Source organism: Excalfactoria chinensis, chromosome 1, assembly GCF_039878825.1.
Source record: "Excalfactoria chinensis isolate bCotChi1 chromosome 1, bCotChi1.hap2, whole genome shotgun sequence".
In the NCBI taxonomy this organism is placed as follows: domain Eukaryota; kingdom Metazoa; phylum Chordata; class Aves; order Galliformes; family Phasianidae; genus Excalfactoria; species Excalfactoria chinensis.
Genome location: NC_092825.1, coordinates 12,096,190 through 12,120,769, shown reverse-complemented (window position 1 = coordinate 12,120,769; position 24,580 = coordinate 12,096,190). Strand labels below are relative to the sequence as shown.

General features: G+C 37.3%; 1 protein-coding gene and 1 non-coding gene across 7 annotated transcripts in view; both read left to right on the top strand.

Moving 5' to 3' along the window:
* Window positions 1-24,580, top strand: part of ORC5 (origin recognition complex subunit 5) — a 63,175-nt gene that overhangs the window by 6,045 nt on the left and 32,550 nt on the right. For all 6 annotated transcript variants that reach the window (XM_072338707.1, XM_072338743.1, XM_072338749.1 and 3 more), the window contains 8 exons: window positions 2,348-2,422; window positions 5,259-5,370; window positions 5,722-5,852; window positions 8,972-9,020; window positions 9,541-9,631; window positions 11,992-12,044; window positions 13,635-13,747; window positions 16,283-16,330. In XM_072338707.1, the coding sequence (XP_072194808.1) occupies window positions 2,348-2,422; window positions 5,259-5,370; window positions 5,722-5,852; window positions 8,972-9,020; window positions 9,541-9,631; window positions 11,992-12,044; window positions 13,635-13,747; window positions 16,283-16,330 (672 nt within the window). The remainder of the gene's footprint in view (window positions 1-2,347; window positions 2,423-5,258; window positions 5,371-5,721; window positions 5,853-8,971; window positions 9,021-9,540; window positions 9,632-11,991; window positions 12,045-13,634; window positions 13,748-16,282; window positions 16,331-24,580) is intronic.
* TRNAG-CCC (transfer RNA glycine (anticodon CCC)) lies at window positions 7,163-7,233 on the top strand. The gene has a single exon. It is a non-coding gene; the product is annotated as a tRNA-Gly (tRNA).

Here is a 24,580-nt window from a genome sequence, read left to right as displayed (position 1 = left end):
TGTTTTTCATGGTTTTGGAGTTATTTTTATACACAAAGCTGTGTAACATAGTAAGTAATTGCCGTAAATTATACTGTGTAATTAAGTCTCTTATAATATTATCTTTAGAGAGGCTATATTTGTTTCATAGTTTAGTCACACCCAGGTACTTCTTTGTAAAGAAGATAATTTCACAAATGAAAAGGCAAAAGCAGGAAGCAGGGGTGAAGTGCATTATGGTGCGCACAAATGACAACAATTTGTTGACTATCATAGACTTAAGTCAGAAGTCATACTAAGGAATTAAAATGCACAATTTCCTCTATGAATGTAATCTTTAGACTGTTGCCCTTGGAGGTAAGAACTGAGGTTTTAAAACTGAGATGTCAGAAATCCTGCAGTGAAAGATTTGGTGACATACTTCAGTGGAGGAAAGAAGCAGTCTGCAGAAGAAAATATGAGATCTTAGATCACAGGTACGATTGAATCAGCGTAGGACTTGTACACCAGTATTGTGCTAATCTAGCTACATCAACTAGTAAACATTTGCAGACATCATTAACAGCATTGATTGTGTCAACAGATGAATATTGAAATAAATATGAAGCATGCATTAAGAATCATTTAATTTGTTAAACAAGGTCAAATTCACTATTTAAGAAAACATGAAAGTGACTCAAGATTGGAAGTTTGATCACCTGGGGTTTATCACTTTGTGTGTTTCTCAGACCAGTTGCAGAGCACATTGCTTTGCCTTTTTATAGTCAAACAAGAAGTTCGCAATTGCACAGAAAATTCTATGCTCTTTTTCACAGGTTATAGTTAAGTATTTTGTTTAATGGATATAAAAATGTTTTTAATCAGTTCATATTGTATTTATGGAAAGGAATGCTAACTGGTGAAGATCGTGAAGTTGATAAAATTTACTCTTCAAAAATTGGAAAAAAAGAAAACTCCAAACCACTACTTAAAATATATAATAAACTACTTATAGGTAATTCAATTTAATATACAGACCAAAAATAAAAGTGGTATTGACATCTTTAGCACTAATGTGATAGCAGATTTCACAAAATATATAGTAAGTCTTTATTATTGATCTGGAAATCAGAATGTTCCTGAACAGGGGTTACAGAAAGCAAAGCATTAAATACCTATAAAGTTTCAGTTGTTTCAGAGAAATAGTTGCTGAATCAGAAGAATTAAGTATTAAATTAGTATTTCAGTTCTGTTCCGCATGGGGACAGACGGGAATGCAGGAAATCAATTCATGTATATTAATTAACCTGTGTCATCTGGGTTTATGATAGAACAGTTTAAATTGAGACTGATGGGAGACCAGCATGCTGGTAACATCAACTGGCAAAGACAATTTATTCCGTTTCATTTTGGTAATAAATAATCTAATGTTTCAGCTTAATTAATTCAGAGTTAATTAAGATAAATGTTTACTCTTAAGCAAAGGATTCTAAATGCTTCTGTTAACTCAAGCACGGGTGCTGCGTGCTTGTGATTACTTCCAAAAAATTAATTTATTCCTTATAACTATCTGAAAGAAGTAGAACAGCTCTAACTTCTATTCATTTGTACATCTGCAGTATTCATCACTATAGAGAAATAAGAACCTGCAGTTTTATTGTTCCTCAACAATAAGATTTTTTCAAAATGTTTTTATTCTCCTGTTTTTTTTCCCTATAGACTCAGATATTCAGTTGTGATGATCTTTAAGGTCTTTTCCAACCTGAGCAATTCTATGATTCTATGTTAGTGTTTCTTGTACAAGCTATACATACACCACATATCTGTTATTACTACAGAGGGTTTGCATAAAATTCTGTAAAATTCTGGGCTATGAGCTATGGTAAGAAAAGTTTATCTTAAAATTCAGTGGTATGAACTCCAGATGTTAGCTACTTGAAGATACTAAGTGGTAGCTCTTAATTATTTCGGAGTCATGACTGAATAGTGGTAAAAGACAGCTCTCCTACGGTGTGTTAGTACAGAGCTGACATAGTACCCAGTTTTTAATAGAAAAATACTTTTGGAGAAAATTGAGATTTCACTGGTTATAAATGATGTTACAGTTTTCTTGATCAATATATGTTCTTATTAATTCTTGCTACCTTTAGGTATAAGAGTGTAGCTTTCTGGAGGTTATATCTTTTGTTTGGTAGCCTTTCTGGAAGCACACCTGAAGCAATAATCTCTCAGATGTTCCCTAGTTAATGTGACTTCCTACTTAGTTTCCTTTCCTCTTGTCTGAGACCTAGTGGTGAAATGTGTCTCCGGTAGCTGAGAATGGATTTCAAGTCAAAATGGGAGTTCAGGCTAATATTTTTTATGTAATGAGATCATTATTTTGTTAAAGGTACTGGATCGAGCAGAACAGCTAAGGGAAATGGAAGCAAACATCCTGCCAGCATTTCTTAGGCTTCAAGAATTGGTGAGTATCTCAAGAAAACAAATAGATGATATGATTCCTACATTCAGAGAACCACACATGAGATATCTGTCTGTCTGTGCTCATTGTGGAAAGTGATTCCTTAGGTTAGGAAAGCTGCAAGGCTGGTTGGTTTGTCTGTTTGATTTCCTGAAAATAAGCAACTGGCAGAGGTCAGAACTGGAAAGTAAACCAGAACTTAAATATTGGCAGGTCTATCTTATCCCTCAGTATGAACAAATCAGAGTGAAATTTAATAATACCTTCTGATAGAGATGCTGGTGCCAAAAATGTAGCAGCTTTTTCTTGAATCTTTTTGTTTTTGAGATGTAAATTTTTTTCTATACTTCATTTAAACTTCCACAGTAACTACCCCAAGAAAGCAAAAAAAGGAACACTGTGATCTATCAGGCAAAAGTTCAACACAGACCCTACCTACTACATACTTTGTACCAACAAGAGATAAGTTAAGAAACCAATCCTTCTAGCATTTGTTAATGTGAGTGTGGGGATTCTAAATCTACATCTGAGTCAGGCTGACTCAGAGAGCTCAATCAAATAGAGCGAGTTCAGAATCAGAAGCATGAATTTGCAATTCAAGAAATGTTTCTTTTCCTCAGTTTTTTCCCACGTGAAACTTCAGGCCATTTCTTGATGGCCTTTTCAGAACAGTATGAGCTATTTGCTTGTGGCTGGACTTGTTCAGCTCAGCAGCTGAGAACGTGCTTGATGTTGGCAGAAGGTTTTTACATTTCTACTGTAATCACACCATAGCAAGTGTCTGATTTGAAGTTAAACTCTGTATCTTATCCTCTTTCACTTCTGAACTATATAGTTGGAATATGTCTTTTGTCCCTTGGAAGAAGTAAAACCAGGGTATTCTCTAGAAAACAAAACCAGAAAATGGTGGTATTTTGAAATGTCTGAACAACTGAATACAGGACTATTTTTTTTTTTTTTTGTACCTCAAGAACTTGTCAGTAACCTTCTGGTGACACTCATTTCACCATTGACTGAATGAAGGCTCATTCAGAGCTGTGTTTTTAATCTTGGCAGCTGATAGGTTTTTCTGACCCTTGTCTGTTTTGCCCATGTTGAAGAGTGTGCTGCCCTAGAGAAGAATTAAACTGACAATAGATGAGGGAAGCATAGCCCCTACTGTTCAGGAACCAAAAAAAGCATATGTTTTTTGTTTGTTTGTTTTTTGTTTAAATATGCTAAAGCAGCATTTTCAAGTTCAAAAGTGATCTCCAGATAAGTTTGCTAGCCTTTCCTCATGCTGATATCCTCGTTTCTGTGTTCTGAATTGAGGTGCTGTAAAACTCACGTGCGAGAAGATGAATGCCATAGGGGCAAAGTTGAGTTATCATTTACTTTCATGTAAGGCATGGGTCTTTGTTAGTATCACATATTTTGTGGAACAGGGCATCATTTGTGAAAATGGAATGCTTGATTTCTGTATGGGTTATGATAGAAAGTTATTTACATTTTTCATATTGGAAGGTCTGTCAGGAACTGAAATGGAAATACCTTAGCTTTTTCTTAGCTAAAATGGGTAGGAGGTCTGGGAAAGAAAACTGCAGAAAAGTGAGCTCATTAAGGGAAAATAGGTGAATACAAGTAGAGAAACAAGAAACAATAAAGAATGTTGGTGGGTATCATTTTAGCAAGAAGTAGGAATTTCAGAGAAAGGGAATGGCATTTAAACTTTTCAAGTCATTCATAACTCACATTAAACATCATTTATCAGTTGGGGTTTTGACAGAGCTCTTTATAGGTTTTTTCTGTAGACATTGTCTAGTTCGAACTACAAGACTGCAGCATTCTTTGAGTATAGTGAGGACTGCGCTGAAGCACTGACATGTGATAGAAGGAAAGAACGGCAATACTCAAAAACCTGCTGCTCCTACTCTTCTCCTGACCTTGAAAATAAAGTACTAGCTTGGTTTTAAAGGGATCATAGCATCATAAAATCATAGAATGACCCCGGTTGGAAGGGACTTCAAGGATCATGTAGTTCAACTCCTCTGCCCTAGCAGGACCACCAAACATACACCTTTACTAGATCAGTTTGCCCAGGGCCCTGTCCAACCTGGCCTTGAACACCTCCAAGGACGGGGCATCCACAACCTCCCTGGGCAGCCTGTTCCAGGGCCTAACCGCTCTCCTAGTAAAGAACTTCCCCCTAACATCCAACCTAAATCTTCCCTCCTTCAATTTGGATCCATTTCCCCTAGTCCTGCTATTGTCAGCCCTTTCAAAGAGTTTACTCCCCTCCTGGGTGTATGTTCCCTTCAGGTATTGAAAGGCAGCAATGAGGTCACCCCGCTTTCTCTTCTCCAGGCTGAACAAGCCTAATTCCTTCAGCTTGTCCTCATAGGGGAGGTGCTCCAGGCCCCTGATCATCTTCGTGTACTTCCTCTGGACCCTTTCCAAAATCTCTATGTCCTTCTGAGATCTGAGCTTTCACTTGTTAACTCTTCCTATCTGCTCAGAAAGTCTGGGTTTGATTACCAATATAAATTGCTGCCTTAATTCTGCCATGACTGGATTGAGCTTGGTATTGTTTAGTACTGAAGCTTTGTAACCCCAGAAAGTTTACATGTCAATGAAATGCCAAGAGATGAAGATGAAAATCTTCGACTGTATGACTCTCTTGACTAGACTAGCCGAAGCTTTCTTATGGTAGGGATCTGTTTTAAACTGTACATTTCATTTTTGTTTGCTTATTATTTTGAATAGAAATGTCATGGTATTTTTTCATTGATGTTATAATATGCCATGGTTTTTTTTTTTTCTGTTCATCTGTTACTTTTTTTTTTTTTTCCCCTCCTTGTAGACTGACAGAAATGTGACAGTTATCTTGCTTAGTGAAATAGTATGGGAAATGTTCCGTCCAAATACTGGATGCTTTGAGCCATTCGTCTTGTATTTTCCTGATTACAGCATAGGTAATGTAATTCTTGAATTTGCTTTTTGAGGGGGATAAAATAACACTTTGTCAAAAATTGTACAAATGTTTTTGACCATGTTTACTAATGTGCCTTTTTCTGATTCTGAAAAGCACGTTAGCTACTGGAAGGCAGAAGACTGTATTCATACTGCCTCTAAAATGCTCATCTTTCTTCTCTTAGCAGACCGTTGAAAAATAACATTTTGGCTCCATTATACTTGCTAGTTCTTTCAATTACAATGATTGTTTTTGTAGTGTTTGTTTTTAATGGGAAATATTTTTCTGCTTAATTTGTGTTCAGTTTTTAAAGCTCTCCATAGATTATCCAAACTTACTTATGTTTAAATAGGACACCTGCAGAAGATCTTGTCCCAGAATCATCCTCCAGAATATTCTGCGGATTTCTATTCTGCATATATAAATATCCTGCTGGGCGTCTTCTACATGGTCTGTAGGGACCTCAAAGAACTTCAGCATCTGGTGAGACAAGTTCTTTTAGTGTTTTTGCTGTTGTTGTTGTTATTGTTGTTCTCTGTTTATTTGCATGTTTCCCTGAAAAACTCTGGCAAGTCTAGATTTACTTTTGAATGTAGAGAAAGAGAAGGTGTGTTAGGACAAAATGTGGTTTTCCTAAAGATGCATGACAAAAATTGTGATTGTTCTCGTGGCTCTAAAGGATTTCCTGTATTACACAGTGTCCAGCCAGTCACAGAGAGGACAAAAACTGCATTCAAGGAATTTAGTCTGTATGTGATTCACCCAGCCTGGAATTCCTCTTTATCTTGCCTATACTCAAGCAATTCCACAGTATCAGAGTGGCTAAGAGGACTAAACCAAATGTTTTCACCTGTTGTGATAAGGAGATGTATCTCATCAAGTTTTTATGGCTACTTCTAAGTATGGTAGAAGCAGTTGTTGCAATTCCAGCAGTGTTTGAAGAACAGCTCTGTTACAGACTTAGGTATAGCGGTGTTTTTTTAGTAGTAGTTATGATTTTGCTCTTTCAACCTTCCTTATTCTTCAGATTCTTCTTGTATGTAGTTATGTGGATTTGAACTTTGCACACTGCAGTTGTGGACTTTTGTTACTCTTAACAGATTCTGTTGTATTTGTTTCCTGAACAATTCAGAATGTTCAGTGGAACACGAGACAATTACTTTCAGTGTGTGACAAAGACTCAAGTGAATGATGTTAGATAACCACTGCATGTCCAGTTACAAGTTCTATGGTTTCCTTTGCTTATGAAGTGTAATTTGTCACCCAACAATGTTAATACTTCATCAGTATGGGAAATTTAACTTAAAATTTGAAGCATTTGAATTTAAAGTTTTAACTTAAAATGTTCTTGCAATATAATATGTGAGAAAGTGAAAATATGTTGAAGGTATTTGGTAAAAGGAGTCTTAACCAGGTATAAATTGAGGAATGTAATATCAAACAGTAAAAATAAACTAAAACAAATGCACACGTGATGGTGACATTTGCATAGGTAAAGATGAAAAGCAATGCCTATTATTAGCTCAGTTACTATTGTTTAAGTAAATATAGTTACTGGATACAAGGAAATTTTGCTTGTAGGGAGAACCCATTGAAATTTCAAAAATCTATTGTGGTCAGTGGTTACAAACAGTGAACAGATTTTGCCAATGAGGTGATCTGAATGTTCTGCTTGCTTTTCCAACAGGAAAATATGTCTAAGTTTCAACTGAGCTTATCTGTTAACTTTGGAAGCTTTATACTTAGATGAGATTGTCTTTCCATCAGACGTAGTTCTTGCAGGGCCAGCAGCAGCACTGCTGGTGTAGTGGTATCATGCAAGATTCCCATTCTTGCGACCTGGGTTCGATTCCTGGGCAGCGCAGGAAGTTTTTTTCCCTTCAGCAATAGCAAGGACTTACCAAGGGGAGGTCGTGCCTGACCAGCCTGGTAAGCTGCTATGATGAAACAACCCACCTGATAGATGTGGGGAGAACAGTGAATATTATCTTTGCGGACATCAGCAAGGCCTTTGGCACTGTCCCCCATTACACTGTTACACCTCATAGACAAGGTGTTAATATATGGGCTGGGTGAGCAGAGAATGAGGTGGATCAGAAACTGACAGAATGGCTGAGCCCACAGGAAGGTAGTAAATGGCGCAAAGTCTAGCTGGAGACCTTCTCTCAATATTGGGTCCAGCCTTGTTTAATATCTTCATGATAGTTGACCTAGGTGATCTTGTAGGTCATTTCCAACCTTGTGGTTCTATGATTCTATGATTAATGATCTGAATAGTGGAACAGAGTTTGCCCTCAGCACGTTTGCAGATGAATGACAAAACTGAGAAGGCTGCCTGCCATCCCGCTGGTGGTTCTGGTGAGGCCATGGTGCTTTGTTCAGTTTTGAGTCGCTCACTGCAAGAAAAACGTGAAAACCTGGGAGTGTGTCCAGAGAAGGACAATGAAGCTGTTTAGGGGTCTGGAGCAAAAGTCTTCTAAGAAGCAGCTGGGGGATCTGGGATTGTTTAGTCTGGAGAAGTACAGGCTCAGAGGAAACCTTATGGCTCCCTACACCTATCTGAACAGAGGCTGTGGCAAGGTGGGAATTGGCCTCTTCTCCCACATAATTAGCAATAGAACTAGAAGGAATGTCCTCAAGTTGTGCCAGAGGAAAGTTTGGGGTGGATATAAGGAAAAACTTCTTAGAATGAGTGGTGAAGCACTGAGTAAGGCTGCCTGGGGGTTGTTTGAGTTTCTGTCCCTGGAGATGTTCAAGAATTGTTTAGATGTGGTACTAAGGGATGTGGGGAAGCATTGGTGGTCGGTAGGCAGTTGACTACATGATCTTGGACATCTTTTCCTTGTTAGTGACTCTGATTCTCACTATCTTATGAACCACGCCATAGTGCTTAGTATGACCTAGAAATATATATGTAACTATGCATGATTATTAATAAAATATTCTGGAATGATTAAATGTATGTGTTGAAGACACTGCCTTGAGTTCATTGTGTTAGCACAGAGATGTAGAAAGATTCAGCAGGACAAGAGGCAAATGAGTTCTGAAGATTGTTATTTTACAGTATTCTGTGTGCTAATTACTTGACCATTTCAGAAAAGCTTGAGATTAGATCCTTGTCAGAAGTCCCTCATTCTTAAAGGAATTTGTGTGACTATGTGGATGTGTTAGGACAGTTTTTATAAACCATTCCTGCTTGTCTGTTCTAAGTTCAGAAGTAAGCAATGTGTACGTGTTGAACTGCATCTAGACTCCATAGTTTACTTCCATTACTCATTTTTGTATTGAAGGCAAAACTGTTTTTTTTTAATTCCATTTATAACGTTTAGTTGTGTTATTTAAAAAAATCAAGGATTACAGCCTTTGAGTACAGAGAACAGATTTTGCTGCCAACCACGCTGATTATTTCAACTTATATGTAATCTGCAAGAATGTTGTGACACTTCACAGTAGAATATTTGGAAATAAAACAGCATAATTATTGACTGAAATAATAGTTTTTGATTACAAAACCAATGAATTATACCATGTTCTCTATTCTGTAGGTAGATCAAATGTATTGTCATACATTCTTAATGTGTTGTACTTTTTACTTTCTGTAGGCAGCACTCAATTTCTCTAAATACTGCGAACCAGTGGTCAGAAGAGAAGGTAAGCTTCTGTCTTTAATTTGAGCATGTGCATGAGAGTGTGTATGTCTTTCTGTTGACTTTCTGGAAGACTGTTTTGACCCTCGCTTTGTTAATTTTTCTGGTGACAGCTGTGTCACTTAGACTAGTTGCACCCAACAGGTAACATTTGCAATAGAAGATCAAAGTTTCTGGTGTTGATGTTTTGAGAAAATGAGAGGGAAATACTTTGAAAACTGGCTACTCCCCTGTACAACTTTCTCCTCTCTCCAGCAGCAGCACTTCCACAAAGTAGTGACAAAAGTCATTTCTCTATCAAGGCTGAGGAGAAAATAAAAGCAGAGGTTCTGTCAGACTGTCCCAGAGTTCATCAGAATAACCACAGAGAAACAGCCTTGCATTGTAGGATGTGTATGCAAATGCATAACTGTGATGCAGCATTTAGAGTCATTGTGTTCTGCCTCTGACTGTTCAGTTGCTGTAGATTTGGTTTGTGTTCCACACGTTAAACATTTAACAGAGTTTATTTTGGCTTGGTGCAGCGAAAGAACGCGACACTCGTAAACTCTGGAAAAATATTGAACCTCATTTGAAGAAGGCAATGCAGACAGTTTACCTCCGGGAAATATCCAGGTAACCTTTGGTGGTTTCTTTTTCTGTTTTTGTGTTTAACAAGCTTTCTTCATGAATATTTTCTTTGTCTCAGTGGACTTTTGTGAGCTGTCTTTCTTTTTTGCTAGATAGAATCTTTACTCTTTAACCTGTGTTTCTTTTTTGGCATATGATGTTAAAAATGAGATACTTTAGGAGAGATCTTTTAAATAAATTGGTAGGTGTAGCATATGAAGAAGTAAGTGATAAGTTGTATGTAGTGAGTGAACTAGCAGAGATGGGTTGCAGTTTGAATTTCTGTGGCGGTCATGCAGATCAGTGTTATCACGAGTGGAACTGTCAAGCATGGGAATCCATCACCAGGATATACAGACAAAAATACTGGTGCAGATTTTGTGCATCAGTGTCCTTTAGCTTTGTTCATTCATTAGATTTATGTATTTGCTGTGCTTTTTGACCTTTGTTTTTTTTGTCCAAGGGCAAAACATTCCTTATATACAGTTATAGTTTTTAACAGCATTAAAACTTGCTGTATTGCTCGCGCACTGAACTTAGGTTGGTGTAGTTTGAGATTCCTTGTTTATTTGACTTGTGAGGCTGCTAGGAAAAGCACCCTGATGCACACCTTTTAATGGTAACTATTGTCTCAGGCTTAATGTCTTCTCTGTCCTTCAGATTTGTGATTCTCATATTATACCCATGTAAGTAAGGATAATTAATTTGACTTCTTTGTACCGATACATAAATATTTCCTCTTCAGTGAATGCCACTGAGGCCGTAGAGTATTCTGGTAACAGAACTTGAGTGAGCAGTAGAAGTCTTGGCTAAATGTCTTGGAAAAATGATCTTTCCTTGAAACAGGAAATAGGTTTCCCTCTGTATGAGCCTGACTTAGCAGTACAGCGAGGCATTAATTGCTTTGTTTGCCTCAAATATTTGTGTATTCAGACTCAGTATTGATCTTTGTTAGTATCTACTTGCAGTCTTAACTTTTTATATTCTCTAATAGTCCTTTCTAATTACTATGTAATCTAACATCATGATGTAAGGTATCATAGTATCATAGTATCGTGGGAGTTGGAAGGGACCTTAGAGATCATCGAGTCCAACTCCCGGGTTTCGAGCCCCCTGTGTAGTGAAGCGGCACTTCTACCCCTGCGCCACAGGGGGGATTCGAACCCGGGCCCTCCAGTGCCGCAAGCAGCGGCTTAAACCACTGCGCCACTGGGGGCACACAAGGTAGCTTATTAATGGTTCCCAAATTACTAGTTTTCCCTCTTTACTATTTTTATATGATTATAAATTTGAATTTTGCCAGTTTTTATTATAAATTTCAGCTTTTTGTGTAATAGTTCTAGGATTTACTTCTGCATATCTGTAAGCACTTGATAAAAATAACCATATTAATTTTTCTGGCCATACAACGGTAATTACTCCTGGGTTTTCTTTTAATTTTAAGTTACAGCAGTGGAATTTTGTTACATGCTGTTGTGCTGCCTGAACCAAGATGAAAATGAAACTTTTTTCTACCTTTGAGGTAGACAGTGTATGAAATATTGGGTTAATAATTTGGTTGAACGTTCATTATGATTTGAGTATTACCTCAGCTCTCATTAAGCTATTTTGTATGTTTTTAACGGCTCATGGCTGATAAGCCTAATATTTGATAATAAATTACAGACAGTATTTCAGCTTAGGGACTGTTCATGATGGTCTTTTAAAATGCAGTGGTACTTTGGTACTTGAATAAAATGTTATTGTTTGTAGTATACTAAGTGATAGTCTAAAATCATGACATGCTGATAATGTTCCTCAGGGGAAATTATAAGGAGAGGATTTCAATATTACGTGAAACACCTACTTGTAGACGTTACTTTTCACTGTCAAAATGTTCTTCTTGATTTTACCAAAGCTTCTCAGAGAAGAATAAAAGCAGCTTTCTTTTTTTCCCACACAGACTTCAAAATTCCAGTGTGGAGTGATTATAGCGTTGTTCTTGTTAGGATAAACTTTTTGAGAATAATAAAAAATTGAAACTATCCATTCTTCATTCAATTCTGCTTTGTTTCAAAGCTTAAAATGCTGTCGTCATTTAATGGAAAGGAATGGATATTTTATAATTAGTTAGTACTCAGTTTTACTTTTATATCTTAATATGAAATTGTTTTCTGTATTATTATTTTCTGTCATATTAATGAAACCTATATTCGATATAGTAAGACTTGATAAAGACTTGATATTTATGATTATTTTTTCACTCTGGCCTATGTTCTTGGTATATGGTTTGTTGTTGTTTTTTGTTTTTTTTCACAAAAAGATGATTTTACATGGGAGTAACAAGAATTAATTTATGTACTTGCGTTTTCTTTTCTGTCTTTTAGCTCACAGTGGGAGCGATTACAGTGTGAAGAAGGAGAATCTGGGCAGATTAAAGGTGCCAAATGTTGAAGCTTGTAATGTAAAATGTATACACTTCTGATTGATTGCTGTTACCTGATAAAGTGTGACTGGAATTAATGTGGATGGGGATACCTAGTGTTCAGTTACAGCTCAGGGAAGATATGTTATCTTTGAGAAGGCCTTTTACAAAGGACTTTCCTATCTTTTCCCCTTCCATATATCCTAGGAGTAATTTTTCTTATGATGCTATTTGGGGTATAAGCAAATTTCATTTAATCAGTATTTCTCCATCTAATAATACTAACTGCAAACCTATGCATACCAACTGGCAGAGCAGTCAGTGAAGAGTGAAGTCTGTGTTTTACGTGGTACATTGTACTGGTTTACCACATTCCTAAGCAAAACAGGTATCCTTGGACCATCAAATGCTGTTTACCATCAGCTTAAAGTGATATAATGTAACATGCTTTAAAACACTCAGTTTTACTGTGGATGTAATTAAGGAGATGGTGCGTGATGGAACACTACCAGATCAGTTGTAGAAATAGACACTTCTTTATTAAATTGAATTGTCTGCATGTGATTTCTTTTTTTTTAGTTTGTTGTTCCATGTAATCAGTATGTAATACAAAACATTCTCATTTGTAAATTATAGCTAAGACTTGTAATTTTGTGAATACCTGAAAAGGAATTGCTAGCTGTTGTCTAGGTTGCTTCTCATCACTCTGCAAGCTTTGATTCTCAACCTTTAAACATCTTTAATTCCTTCATCTTTATTTGCTGATCTTTGTGAATTAAGCTGTAAAGGTAGTAGTACTTTAAAGAGCAAGAAACAATTGAAGTAAGTGAAGAAAGTACAAGAGGGACCTTTTAGTTGTCTCCTTACTTTGACAACTCGTGAAGCAGGGTGGTTTGATGATTCTGCATGAGCTGTGAAAAAAAAAGAACTATGGTGACAAGAATGAGGGTGCTTAAAAGGAAAAATTATGAAGTACATTAAAAAGGAAGAAGAAAAATACTCAGTAGGCTGTACTACTTGTGCTCGTAATACGTGAGACTCTTATATTAATGAAGTATATTATGTAGCACACTGGGTCAGATGTATTGTTTCAAGTCTTGAGAATGTTTTCCTTTTTATAGAAAATAAGAGTAGCTAAAAGTGGTGAGATGCTGAACTGTTGCTCAGTGATGCAGCACCGATTCTGGTGGCATGACAGCTCAGTTTCTTGCTGACCTGTATCTTTCAGAGTCTGGGTTGTCTATTAATTTGTGTTGTTTGCTGGAACGTTGTCCTTGAATGGAAGTATCCTTGTATTATTTTTAGGGAGATCACACCTCAGTGGTTTTTGAATTGCTGATTTTTTAAATACTGCTTCTGAGAAGAGTCTGTAAGGAGTTCGGGATGTGTATTTTGTGTAGCTTCATGCCAACATTCCTTGCCCTTCCCTGACTTTATATCTGTGGTAACAGCTTTGTCAAAAGAAGCCATACTTATTTATTTACAGGAGTACAGCTGGAGAGAAGGAAATCACGTAGACTATAGTATTGAAACAGGAGAATACAAACCACTGTAATTGGAAGTCTGTGGAAATCTGAAATCTGCTCTCAATTGTTTCTTTTACAGGACTTTCTGCACACGCACATGTGGAACTTCCTTACTACTCCAAATTTCTTCTAATTGCTGCCTACCTTGCCTCCTACAATCCTGTTAGGACAGATAAGAGATTCTTTCTTAAGGTAAAGGTGTTTTTGTTTTGTTTTTTGTATCCGATTTTCAGCATTCATGGTTGTCCTGGTTTAAAACTCTTTGACAGCTGAATTTTCTTTGTGAGGTGTATCTATCAACACGTGCCTGTGTACATGAATATATGGTATTCATGGCAGGTAAGGGTGAGCAACTGGAAAAAAAGAAGAGGAGAAGTCTTTAAGAATATGCTTTTCTTCTCAAATGCAGATTGTGAATACATGTTTTGAAGTTTACTGCAGTTCCTAGTGAATGATAGCCTATTATGTTAATAGTTTAATGTTTCTGTTTCTGGTACTGAAGGTTTTTCACCTTTCTGTCTAGTCCTTTATAAGGGTGTAGGTGTGCTTGTAGTAAGTGCTGTCTGACAAATTACCTTTATGGGCATATTTTGTTCTTCTTGCTTGACCAAACAATTTCGTAGCAAGTGCTTTATTTTTTAAGCAAATGTTGTTGGCCAGATTTTTCTATATTAGTCCTGGAACTCAAACAAGAAAGGCTATAAGAATCAAGTCAAGTAAGGCATGTCACCTAACATGTTACATCTTTTCTTGCTTGTGTTCACTGAACAACCTTCTCAATTTTTTTTCCTGTCTCTTTTTGTATCATTTCTGAAGTTGATTTCCACTCTTGCATATGAACCATACTGAACTTTCCCACAGTAAATGCAATGTGAACTTCTAGCGTTTTTGAAGCAGGGACCGTGTAGAAATTTCAGAGACATTAAATATTTTCCCCAAGAACTGGGTGGAACAGAAGCTGCTGTTCTTTCTGCAGGTATCATCAGATAGGAGATAGCAATTCATCAGATGCTGGGGCAGCATTCAGAAACAGGTGCATCTCAAAGCCCTATGGTAACATGTTTTGGGTATGCCTTCAAGTTGTGTGTTCTGGAGTCATACTGACAGGGAAAACAGAATAAGGTTTTATTAGGGCTGCAAAGAGATTGCAAGTAGACACAGAAAAATATCTTTTTGAGTAGTTAACTAATGACTGCCAGAAGGCAAAAGGATGCAAACAAAAGCATGGGCATTGAGGTGCTAATCTGCTCTACTAGTATATGAGCTAGGTTACTGTAGTTGTGATCTGTGGGATTTGGGAATACTAAAAGCCCGAATGGGCAGCGGTGCTGTTATGTGAAAGTTCTGTGTGACGATTAAATGAAAAATAAGTTGCTTTTAAAATATTCTTTAATAAAAAAAGAATGTATGAATTGTTTATTGTATTGATTTAAACAATGCTAAAAACTAACTGAAAATGAGCTCTGAGCTTCATGTTTTGTTGTACTGACACAGAAATGGAGTACCTGCTCAGTTGCTTTGAAACACCATCAAATAAATGAAATATACCATATGGAGATGGCAGCATCACCTTTAAAATGCATAAAATGTGTTGAGATCTATCACTATTATGTCATGTAACTCCAGGTTTGGTCACATTTCCCTCCAACAGTTTTCTGTTATCAGAGCAGCTCTCTTTTCAAAGACATAATAAAAAGATTACTTTCCTGTCTAAAAGCATGTGAGGTAGGTGTTAACTGAACAAACTACCTTTTTGTTTTTTGTCTGGCAAATTATTTATAGAAAACTCAGAACAATATTAAGCTCTTCAAAAGTCAATCAAAAATGCCATGGTTACTGAGGTATTGACGTGGCCAAGTATTGAGCTATATAAATGCCGAGTGTGAGATTTTCATCATTAAAATGGACAGAAGATTCCTTTTATTGGAGATATTTTTTTCAAAATTCATTGAAAATGCTAAGAAGGTAGACTCAGTAATGCTTCTCAAAGTAGTAGAAACACATGTCAAGGGATATTTTGAGGAATATTTATAATTTAAAAACAATCTTTGTATTTTGCCCTCTCATTTCAAACAAGAACACTTCATATTATCTTAGGACTGTCATCTTCTTTCTTAAGAAAACTCCTTTTTAAATGGCTTTTATTTGTTTCCTCTTCGTGTTTCTGTTTGTCCTTTTCCTCCTTCCACTTGAACTGTCTTAACGTTGCGTAGTTTGTCATTTTGCTAACTTTCAGATAGTCTGAATTCTGAAATGGAGGAGATAAAAAATGAAAATTCAGGTGGGTGTATCTTTAAAAACCAAAGGGCCATCATTTGAACTTCTCAGGAGTGAAAAAGAAATGAAAAATCTTTCTTTTCATGATATGATTGAGGGTTGGGGGAAGAAAGTAGTAATGAACCATATTAAAAACAGATTTTCATTTGTTCTCACCAGCTCTGGGTTAGATCAGAAAAAATAAATTATGCATTCCATCAAAAAATGTTAGAGTGTTGTTTTATACCACTTGGGACACAATGAAGTGTGATTTTAGGACTTCTAGTAAGAAGAATTACTTAGCAGCATCAGAGCTATATATACTGGAGGCATAATAAAAAAGCAGAACTGTATTAGCATACTGCCAGACATAGTGCATGATTCTTTCTGATTCATTCAATTTTGTCACTGCAGTAAGAAGAGCAGAAAATAATTTGCATGTTGTATTTGCTCTTGTCCATTGTTTTACAGCATCATGGGAAAATTAAGAAGACCAACTTCATGAAGAAACATGAAAAGGTATCTATTTTATTTTTCAAAGCTGAGCTTGGAAACAAAGATTTTCTTACTACTGCACTATTGATTTCATACTTTCATACTCTTTATTATTCTGTATTACTGTACAAGCAAGCATTACTTGAAATAAGATATTGGCGTATGTGTTTTACGTTATATACATCTCTGTATGATGCATACATTTTTATTTCTTGAGAATTTACCATAAATTTGTCTTTCGTATCTTTTTATATAGCTAAGTGTGTTCAATAAAGCTATTTAAAGGTCATTGTAGATTGGATTGAGTTGGAAGGGACCTTAAAGATAATCTAGTTCCAACCTCTGTGCCATGAGCAGAGTACTCACCTGCCAGCTCAGACTGCCCAGGGCCCCATCCGGCCTGGCTTTGAATGCATCCAGGGATGCCACTCTCTGAGCAAAAATGTAGATCTCCCTTCTAGTTTAAAGCCTTCACTGTCAGATGGTGCAAAAAATGTGTCTCCTTCCTGCTTAGAAGCTCCCTTCAAATACTGGAAGGCTGGAGCTTTCTCTTCTTCAAGCTAAACAAGCCCAGCTCCGTCAAGAGCTGTAGGAGATGTGCTCCAGCTCTCTAAGGAACTTTGTAGCCCTCTTTTGGACACATCCAACAGCTCCATGTCCTTCTTATGCTGGAGGTCCCAGACCTTGATGCCCTACTCTGCAAGTGGTCTCAAGAGGGCAGAGCAGAGGGGAAAGTTCCCTCCTTGCTGGCCACTGTTCTTTTGGTGCAGCCCAGGATAGTTGGCCTTCCAGGATGCAGACATACCCTGCTGGCTTATGTCCAGCTTTTTGTCCATCTGCATCCCCGAGTCCTTCTCTGGACAGTTGAGTTCTTCTCTAAGTCTGTACACATATCTGGGGTTGCCCAGACCCATGCAACACCATGCACCTGACCTTGTTGAACCTCACTAAATGCTCGTGTGCTCACTTCTAAAGCTTTTCCAGGTCCCTGTGGATGGCATCTCTTCCTTTTATTGTGTCAGCTGCACCACCCAGCTTTTTGTCATCAACAGACTTGCTGATGGTACACTCAGTCCCACTGTATACCATGAATAAATATAGAATGTGTAGAAAAGCTGGGTTTCAGAATTTCTATTGAGCGCATTAAAGTAGCAAATGATTTTGAAAAGCAAATCAATTCCTAGTTATGCTTAAGATATAAGGACTTTAAATTTGTGTGTTGAGGCTTGAGAACTTTGCACTTCTGTCTGTTGTTTACATAGAGTTGACCAAAAAGAAGCAATTATTCCATCAGACTAATAACTAAACTTGTCATGATTACGAGTATCTAAACATAACTGGTTTCAGTGAAGCTGCGCTGGTTTTTACTGACAGACACTTGATGCACTTGGAAAGCAAGTATCTGTATGTGTGTTCGTAGATGTAATGTAAAAGGAAAAATCAAATTAATGTTTGTAACCTGTTGAGTTGCTTTTAGGTGAATCATAGAATCAGGAGCAGTGCAGATAGCACTAAATCCATGCAGAAATCATCATTATGTCCTTCCTTCCCTGTGCCACATTCAGCGTGGGTGAAAAATTTAATTTGATAATTTCTTAGCTTAATAACCCTTCCTTCTGAACCTGCCCTCATTTTTCTTTGGCCCTGTAGGAGATTAGAGTCTTTGGGTCCCATTTCTGTAGTGGTGCAGATTATACTTGTGAAAATTTGACTTTTAATTTTACTTCAACTGTTGCAGCTTTAAGTAGATAATTAAGTATACGTAGGAATTCTTGAGTCTTTGAATACATATGTCCTGTACACATAGATGTCATGGACATCTTCTCTCTGGCATGTGAACTCCAGAGATCTTTTGGAGCATTTAATTATTTTAAGGGCTGCTATCTTCTTGAAGTACATCCACATCTTAATTAGTTGATAAATCATTTTCAGGAGTGAGAGAGAGGAGAAATAATTGCTGTACCTTCGACCAAGGATGTTCTTCCTGCAGCCTCTGCGGGAACGGTGTTTTGTTTTATTCTCTCAGCAATAGGATTTTCAGGCTTAGTGATGAGATGGGAACAACTAGAGAGATGAGAACAGCTAGGAATGTGAAAGAAAGGGAAAGAGATTAAATGACAGAATATAGAGGTCACGGTCACCTCAGCTATGCTGTAGAGCTTGTTCTGTGTAATTGCTAAATGCATTTATGTCTGAATTTACTTCTTAGTGCTCAGAAGTGCTTCCGTTGATGATGCATTTCTTTCATTTTGTTACCGTTCCTGCAGCATCAGACCATGCAGACACAGTCTCTGCCCTGTAGTCAATTTACATTTTTGTGGAAACAAAGTACTTTCAAGTAGATACAAAAACAAAACAGGAAGAGGCACTGAGGAAAGAAAAGTAAATGAGGGTAACTGACAAGATCCATGTAGTTATGTAACCAAAATTAATATCCCAAAAGTTTAAGTTTTTGGTTACTTTTTTCTTTATAATCTTCTTTAGATTAGTTCTAGTTTTGTTGGTTTTCCATTTAGCCTACTGCTGAAGCATTGAGCTGTTGTTCACAAAGTGTGATTTGGTGTGTGCATTTAAATTAGCTTGCTTTGTTGCCCACCTGTAAGTAAGTTTCATAATCAGCACAGCCCAAGTTTGCAGAAGATCTCATTCTTGTACCTTTGTTGCATTACAAAATTAATGTTACTTTGAAGTTAATTAAAACTTTGTAATCCTGTACATCTAATATACTGAACTGAAGATATCAGCTTTGTTACGTTAAACTTATTGCAGACAAGAACTTGAAATATGTCTTGGGGAACGATTAGTATGATAAAACTTTGTAGAATTTCAAGAGGTCCTTCCCTTCTGCAAGAGCTCTGGTTTTCTTTGTAGTCTACAAGTAAAAGGGCCCTTTCACTCCTAACAGTTGATGCCAGAAATTCCAATTTCTTATAGGCCGGAGTCTGGTTTTGAAATTTTTTCAGGCACTGTTCCCACAGTAGTAGAGAAAAAAACTGCAGGCCCCACAGGGATCTTCCAGACCAGCATTTCTTTTACTGCCCTCTGACTTTTATAAATATTGCACAGAGATGCATTGACCTAGATGTAACCTTGTATATTTGATTTTACAGTGAAGGAAATGGAAATACAGAAATAAAAGATTACATATGCAGTGTTACAAGTAGGGGCTGGTTTGCTTGTGTTTTTCACACCAATTGTGCCTGCTTATTTACCTTTGCTTAGAAAAAAATTGTCTAGCATCATATTTAGAGTTCACATTCACTTAAATCCAGGTGGGTGCTGCACCTAAACTAGTCTCCTATAGACAGTGCAGAGCCAGCTGATGTGGGCATTGGAGTGCAGCGCAAGATTCATCTCATGCTAAAGTAGGTTCTGTATTGAATTGGATGAATTGTGCCATAAACAATATTGATTAGATTTCTACTGGGTATAATGGGAGCTTAGGAAACTAGTTTGGCTGTACATATCCACTTGGCAGGAAGCTAACATTAGGTGAAATAAATCCTGCCTTAAGTGTTTAGGTACAGCCAGGCTGAAAATCTGGAGGCATTGCTTTCTAATTAGAAAAAGTAAATCTTTTGAATTCCCTGAGAGGGGAAAAAAAGTGCCTGTATTTACCTTGTTGCAGATAAAAGCAGAATTGGTTGGGTTTCTTTGCATGGTTGATCTGGAACAATGTTTTTCCAGTTTAGTAAGTGAGATTTTTCCTGGTGAAGCTACTTTTGCAGGAGTATGCTTCTACAGGTGATCAGATGTATTGGTGCTTGTTTTATTTTGTTGGAGAAGGATACCTTGACTTTAACCTGGAGTTTATTTATTTTAATCTCCAGCATGCACGGTGAGAATCTTTTAGCATATGATAAGGAAGGTTGAAAGTTCAGCCAATTGAGGTTAGGAATTTTCACCTTTTTGGGCATGTAATTTAGTTTGGGTTAAGCTTTTACTTTTTAAGAATGCATCTGATCCTCATTCTTGTTTGGAGTTGTGAAACTGTGAAAGGCTTGGATCATTTAAATGTTGGGAGTATGAACAAGCCCACAGTGACAACTGGGGAAGAAAATTGTAGAATGGCCTGGGTTGAGAAGAACCACGATGATCATCTAATTTCAACCCCCCAGCTACAGGCAGGGTCACCAACCACTGGACCAGGCTTCCTAGAGCCACATCCGGCCTGGGTGTTTTTTTAACCCCTAAGCAAGAGCATGTAGCTTTGATAGCTCTAAATACTCATGAATAATATTTCTGAACGTAGAAGATAACTTTCTTTGTGAAACGTTACGAGGGTTCCCTTGGCTTTTTGCAAGTACTATTTTATACAATATTTTTCCTCAGCTCCTTCCGGAAGACCTTCATAAATCTTATTCTTCACTGTCTTCTGTTTGGAAGAACTTCTGATCTGTTGCTACTCTTACAGGAATTTATTTCTGCAAAAGAATTCCAGTAATGTGGAACTTCTAGAAGGAGCATTTCGTTTTGTTTAACTCTGCTGGCTTTGCAGAAGAAAACATTTCTCAAATTGGAAAATTCGAATCTCTTAAAGCAGAAGGATGATAATGTGAAGAAAACTGACTTGTGAAGTAACTGTACATTAATTGCAGCTTCAGGAATTACTGTATGCTGATTGTGCCTGCTAGCTACTTGGGGTGTACACATTTTAGTAGTTTTTTTTATGTTTGTTGACTTCTGATTGATGTTGGGTGATACGCTTCACAGAACTGCTGTGTTTAGAAGAAGGGGGTGGTATATGCAATTCTTCCACCTTACCTGCATTCTGATTGCGGGTTCTGTGCTAGAGTGAATTTGTCTTCTCTGTATAGATGGTTTTAGAACAGTTTTGGTGTCATACTTCTGATATTACTGCTTTCTGTGTTAGCTAAGAGGTAGCTTTAGGGACCCCTCCTGGATTTTAGAAGCTAAAACACGTTTTGGAAGTGTTCTTCCGCTGAAGGAATGGATTTTCTAAAAGCCAGTGCCACAGAGGTGCTGTTGGTATATTTTGGTGATGTTGTTTTCCAGAAGCATTTTAAACTATCTTCTGAAATTCCTCTTTAATCTTGGTTGCTTTGCTAGTAAGAATAGATCAATGTGTGCTGCAAAAAAGGAAGCTGAATGTATTTCGTTCTCTCTACTTTGACACACTTAAAAGGAAACAAGTGTCTTCCTTATCAAAACTTTTGACAGTCTGGGTTATGATTACATATTACTCTGTATACCTGACAGTACTGCATCTGTAGAGGAGAATTTGGTATTATCTGGTTCTGTGCTCTATAAACTGTACTTCTTTTCATAAAATGGCTTACTTTAAAAATACTTAAGAAAAAAACAGGAAAAAAATATCAGAAACTTATTTCTGTGTTTTCTTTTGAATTCACTGTTACTACATGCAGTAGTCTTCAGTGCCTAAAATGTCTTATCATTTTGTCTGGCAGCAGCTCCTAGGAGAAAATGAGATGGCTTTGGGCTCAGCTAAGTAGGCTCCTTAATTTAGGCAGCTGAAGTCATGGGAGGTGGATACCTACTGGGCCCTCATGCTTAGCAGTCTTTGGACCGCATCTGGAACCGTGTCCAGTTCTGCCCCATCTCTGGTACAGGAGATCAGTTTGTTGGCCAAGTTCATCCTCATGGTAGTCAAGGGCTGCAGCACTTGCCCTCTGTGGGGAGGTAGAGGGAAGGCCTGTCCTGTACCTGAGAGAGAAACACTGGGCATAAGCTGGAACAAAATGTTTGTATGAGGTGTAAGAGAAAGACTTTCCACTATAATGACAGTCATGAAGTGTCACTGGCTTCCTGGAGAGGCAGAGTGCACTCACTATCCTTTGAGGTTTACAAGACTGTGCTGATGTCGTCCTGGTTAACCTGTCTGGTCTTGCGGCTGACCTTGCTCTGAGCAAGAGGGATTTGAATTGAGACCTGAAGCCCCATCTGTCTGCACGCTGGTAAGATCCCCACAAACCTTTTCTTCTCGGGGTTAAGCAGTTCAGCTCTCAGCATCCTCATGTGACAGGAGCTTTGTGGTCTACTCGGTTTGCGCATAAATCTAGACGCCTTTCAGTACAGTAGCCAACAAATCTCGTGTGGTGTTCAGAGGGGATCTAGTCAGGCTGCATAGAGTGATTTACAAACCATTACCTGGATGTCTGCGGGAGGGTCCATCTGACTCCATTGAGTGGGTCTCTGGTGAGTGCAGTGGTGCAGACTATTAAATTTAGGTCTTGAAATCAGCAAGGTGAATCCTATTATACTTTTCCACTTCACTATGTAAAGAGTAAAGCAGTTTAGGAACTTATGAGAATAGATGAATGGATGGAGAATTTGAGTCTGTTAATGCTTAGCAACAAATTAATGCAGCAGTCTGCTTCAAAGAAGAATGCTGTTGGCTAAGTTCCTTAAATTCCAGGTGCTTATGAAAGATAGGAAAGGGATATGTTTAAGTAACTTGAAAGCAAGTGCATTGTCTGATATTTTTTGAAGATGAAGTCATAGTTTTGTCATTATGACTAATCAGTGAAAGCGGCTTAATTATGTATATGAATTTAGTAGCTGTGATGATGAACTTTATGTCCGGTGATATTTGGTTGTTGGTGGTGAAGAACACATCAGAGCTGTTTTGTGTGTTCTTATAGCAATTATGTGAAAATCAGTAGGTCTGCAAATTGGGTCTGCTTTGTATTTCTACATGGCTTGCTATTGTTCTTTGCCTGAAGTTTGGTAGATTCCATCTGAGTTCAGAAAGTCGGTTCTCTGAGACTATCAGCAGTGAAGCTTTAGTCTTTATATATAAATGTGAACAAATCTTGTTGAATGGTGTGAGGGGTTGGACTGGATGACCTCCAGGCACTGCCAAAAGTGTGTCCCAGCCTCAACTATTTTGTGATTCTGTAGAATAATATAAGTAAAGTGTTGTCTTCAGCATCATTGTTTGACACCGGTTCTGAATCCATGAAGTTTAAATCTGGAGACATTATTGATTTCTAATGAAGTTTGTTATTTTAGAAAGTCTTAAATTGCCGGAAGACTTCACATATTTAAGATTTTCTAAAATGAAGAACTTATCATAGAATCAGGGTTTTTTTAGAGTAGAGTGTTACCTGTTGTTTCAGTGTAGTATTTAAAGGAGCCAGTGCATTTCCTGGTCTTACAGCAAGTTTTTACTCCACTGAAGGCCTTACATGAAGCACAGAGCAAGCAATTACAGTGCCCTTGAGCCCATGCATTAGTTTTCTTTATTGGAGGTGACTAAGGTAAAAGCTATGACTCAAACACATGAAAATGCGATCAAACTTAATAGTGGAAAATCAGGTGATCTCAAACTATGAAAGATCTACTCTGTTGATTCACTATAATCATGTTGAAGACCATAAGGCTGCCTATCAGGGTGGTTTAATATGGCATTTAAGATGAAGAACTCTTGTTCTGAAACATCTGATGTTTTTTTTTCTATAGTCATTTATTCAACACTTCTCAGTTTGTTTTTGACAAAAATATGATTAGAAGTAAAGCACCTCATGCTATTGTGTGTGATGTAAAATTAATGTGATGTGGCCTATTTTGTTTCCATAGTATTAGCATTTCTGATTTCCAGATGGCTTTCATAAGAACCTAATGCAGCTGCCATTGGAACGGAGAAACTAGTGTTAGGTCTAAGAGAGGAGAAGGTTAGCTAAAATGAGTCAAAGCGGATATGGTGATACTTTAGCAGAATCTCCTCATTATAAACATTTTCAAAATGAAACTATCTAGTAAAACGTTTGTTTTTTGTAGGGAAAACACCCAAGACACGTACTTAGAAAACATTTCCTGCAGATTTTTAAGAACTGCTGTGATGTGCAGTACTTGTCGGGTGATTGTGGATTACAGACTGTAGACAATAGAATAAATCTGAACATTTTCACTTTTCACTAGCTAAAAAATTGGTAGTTTTTAAGAAGTCTAACCTGCCTTCCCATTATAAACTGAAGAAAACTATTTGTACCTTGTCATAACATCTGGTCTTTCCTCTTTAATCTATAGATTAGACAAGGGAATTTAATAGGACAAGTAAATCTATAAATCCAGTGGCAGGAAATTTGGCATCAGATCCTCTGTTATATGTTCCCATTTATTGTGCAGTTTGAACTCTTGCCATGTTAACTAGAGCTTTCTGTATTTTTATATTGATTGGAAAGCATGTATTCATTGTTTTCCATAATATATATGAAGCCATATATATAAATATACATATAAGACTACTGTGAGTTCCTCCCTAGCAACTGAAAATTACAAAAATAGCATCTT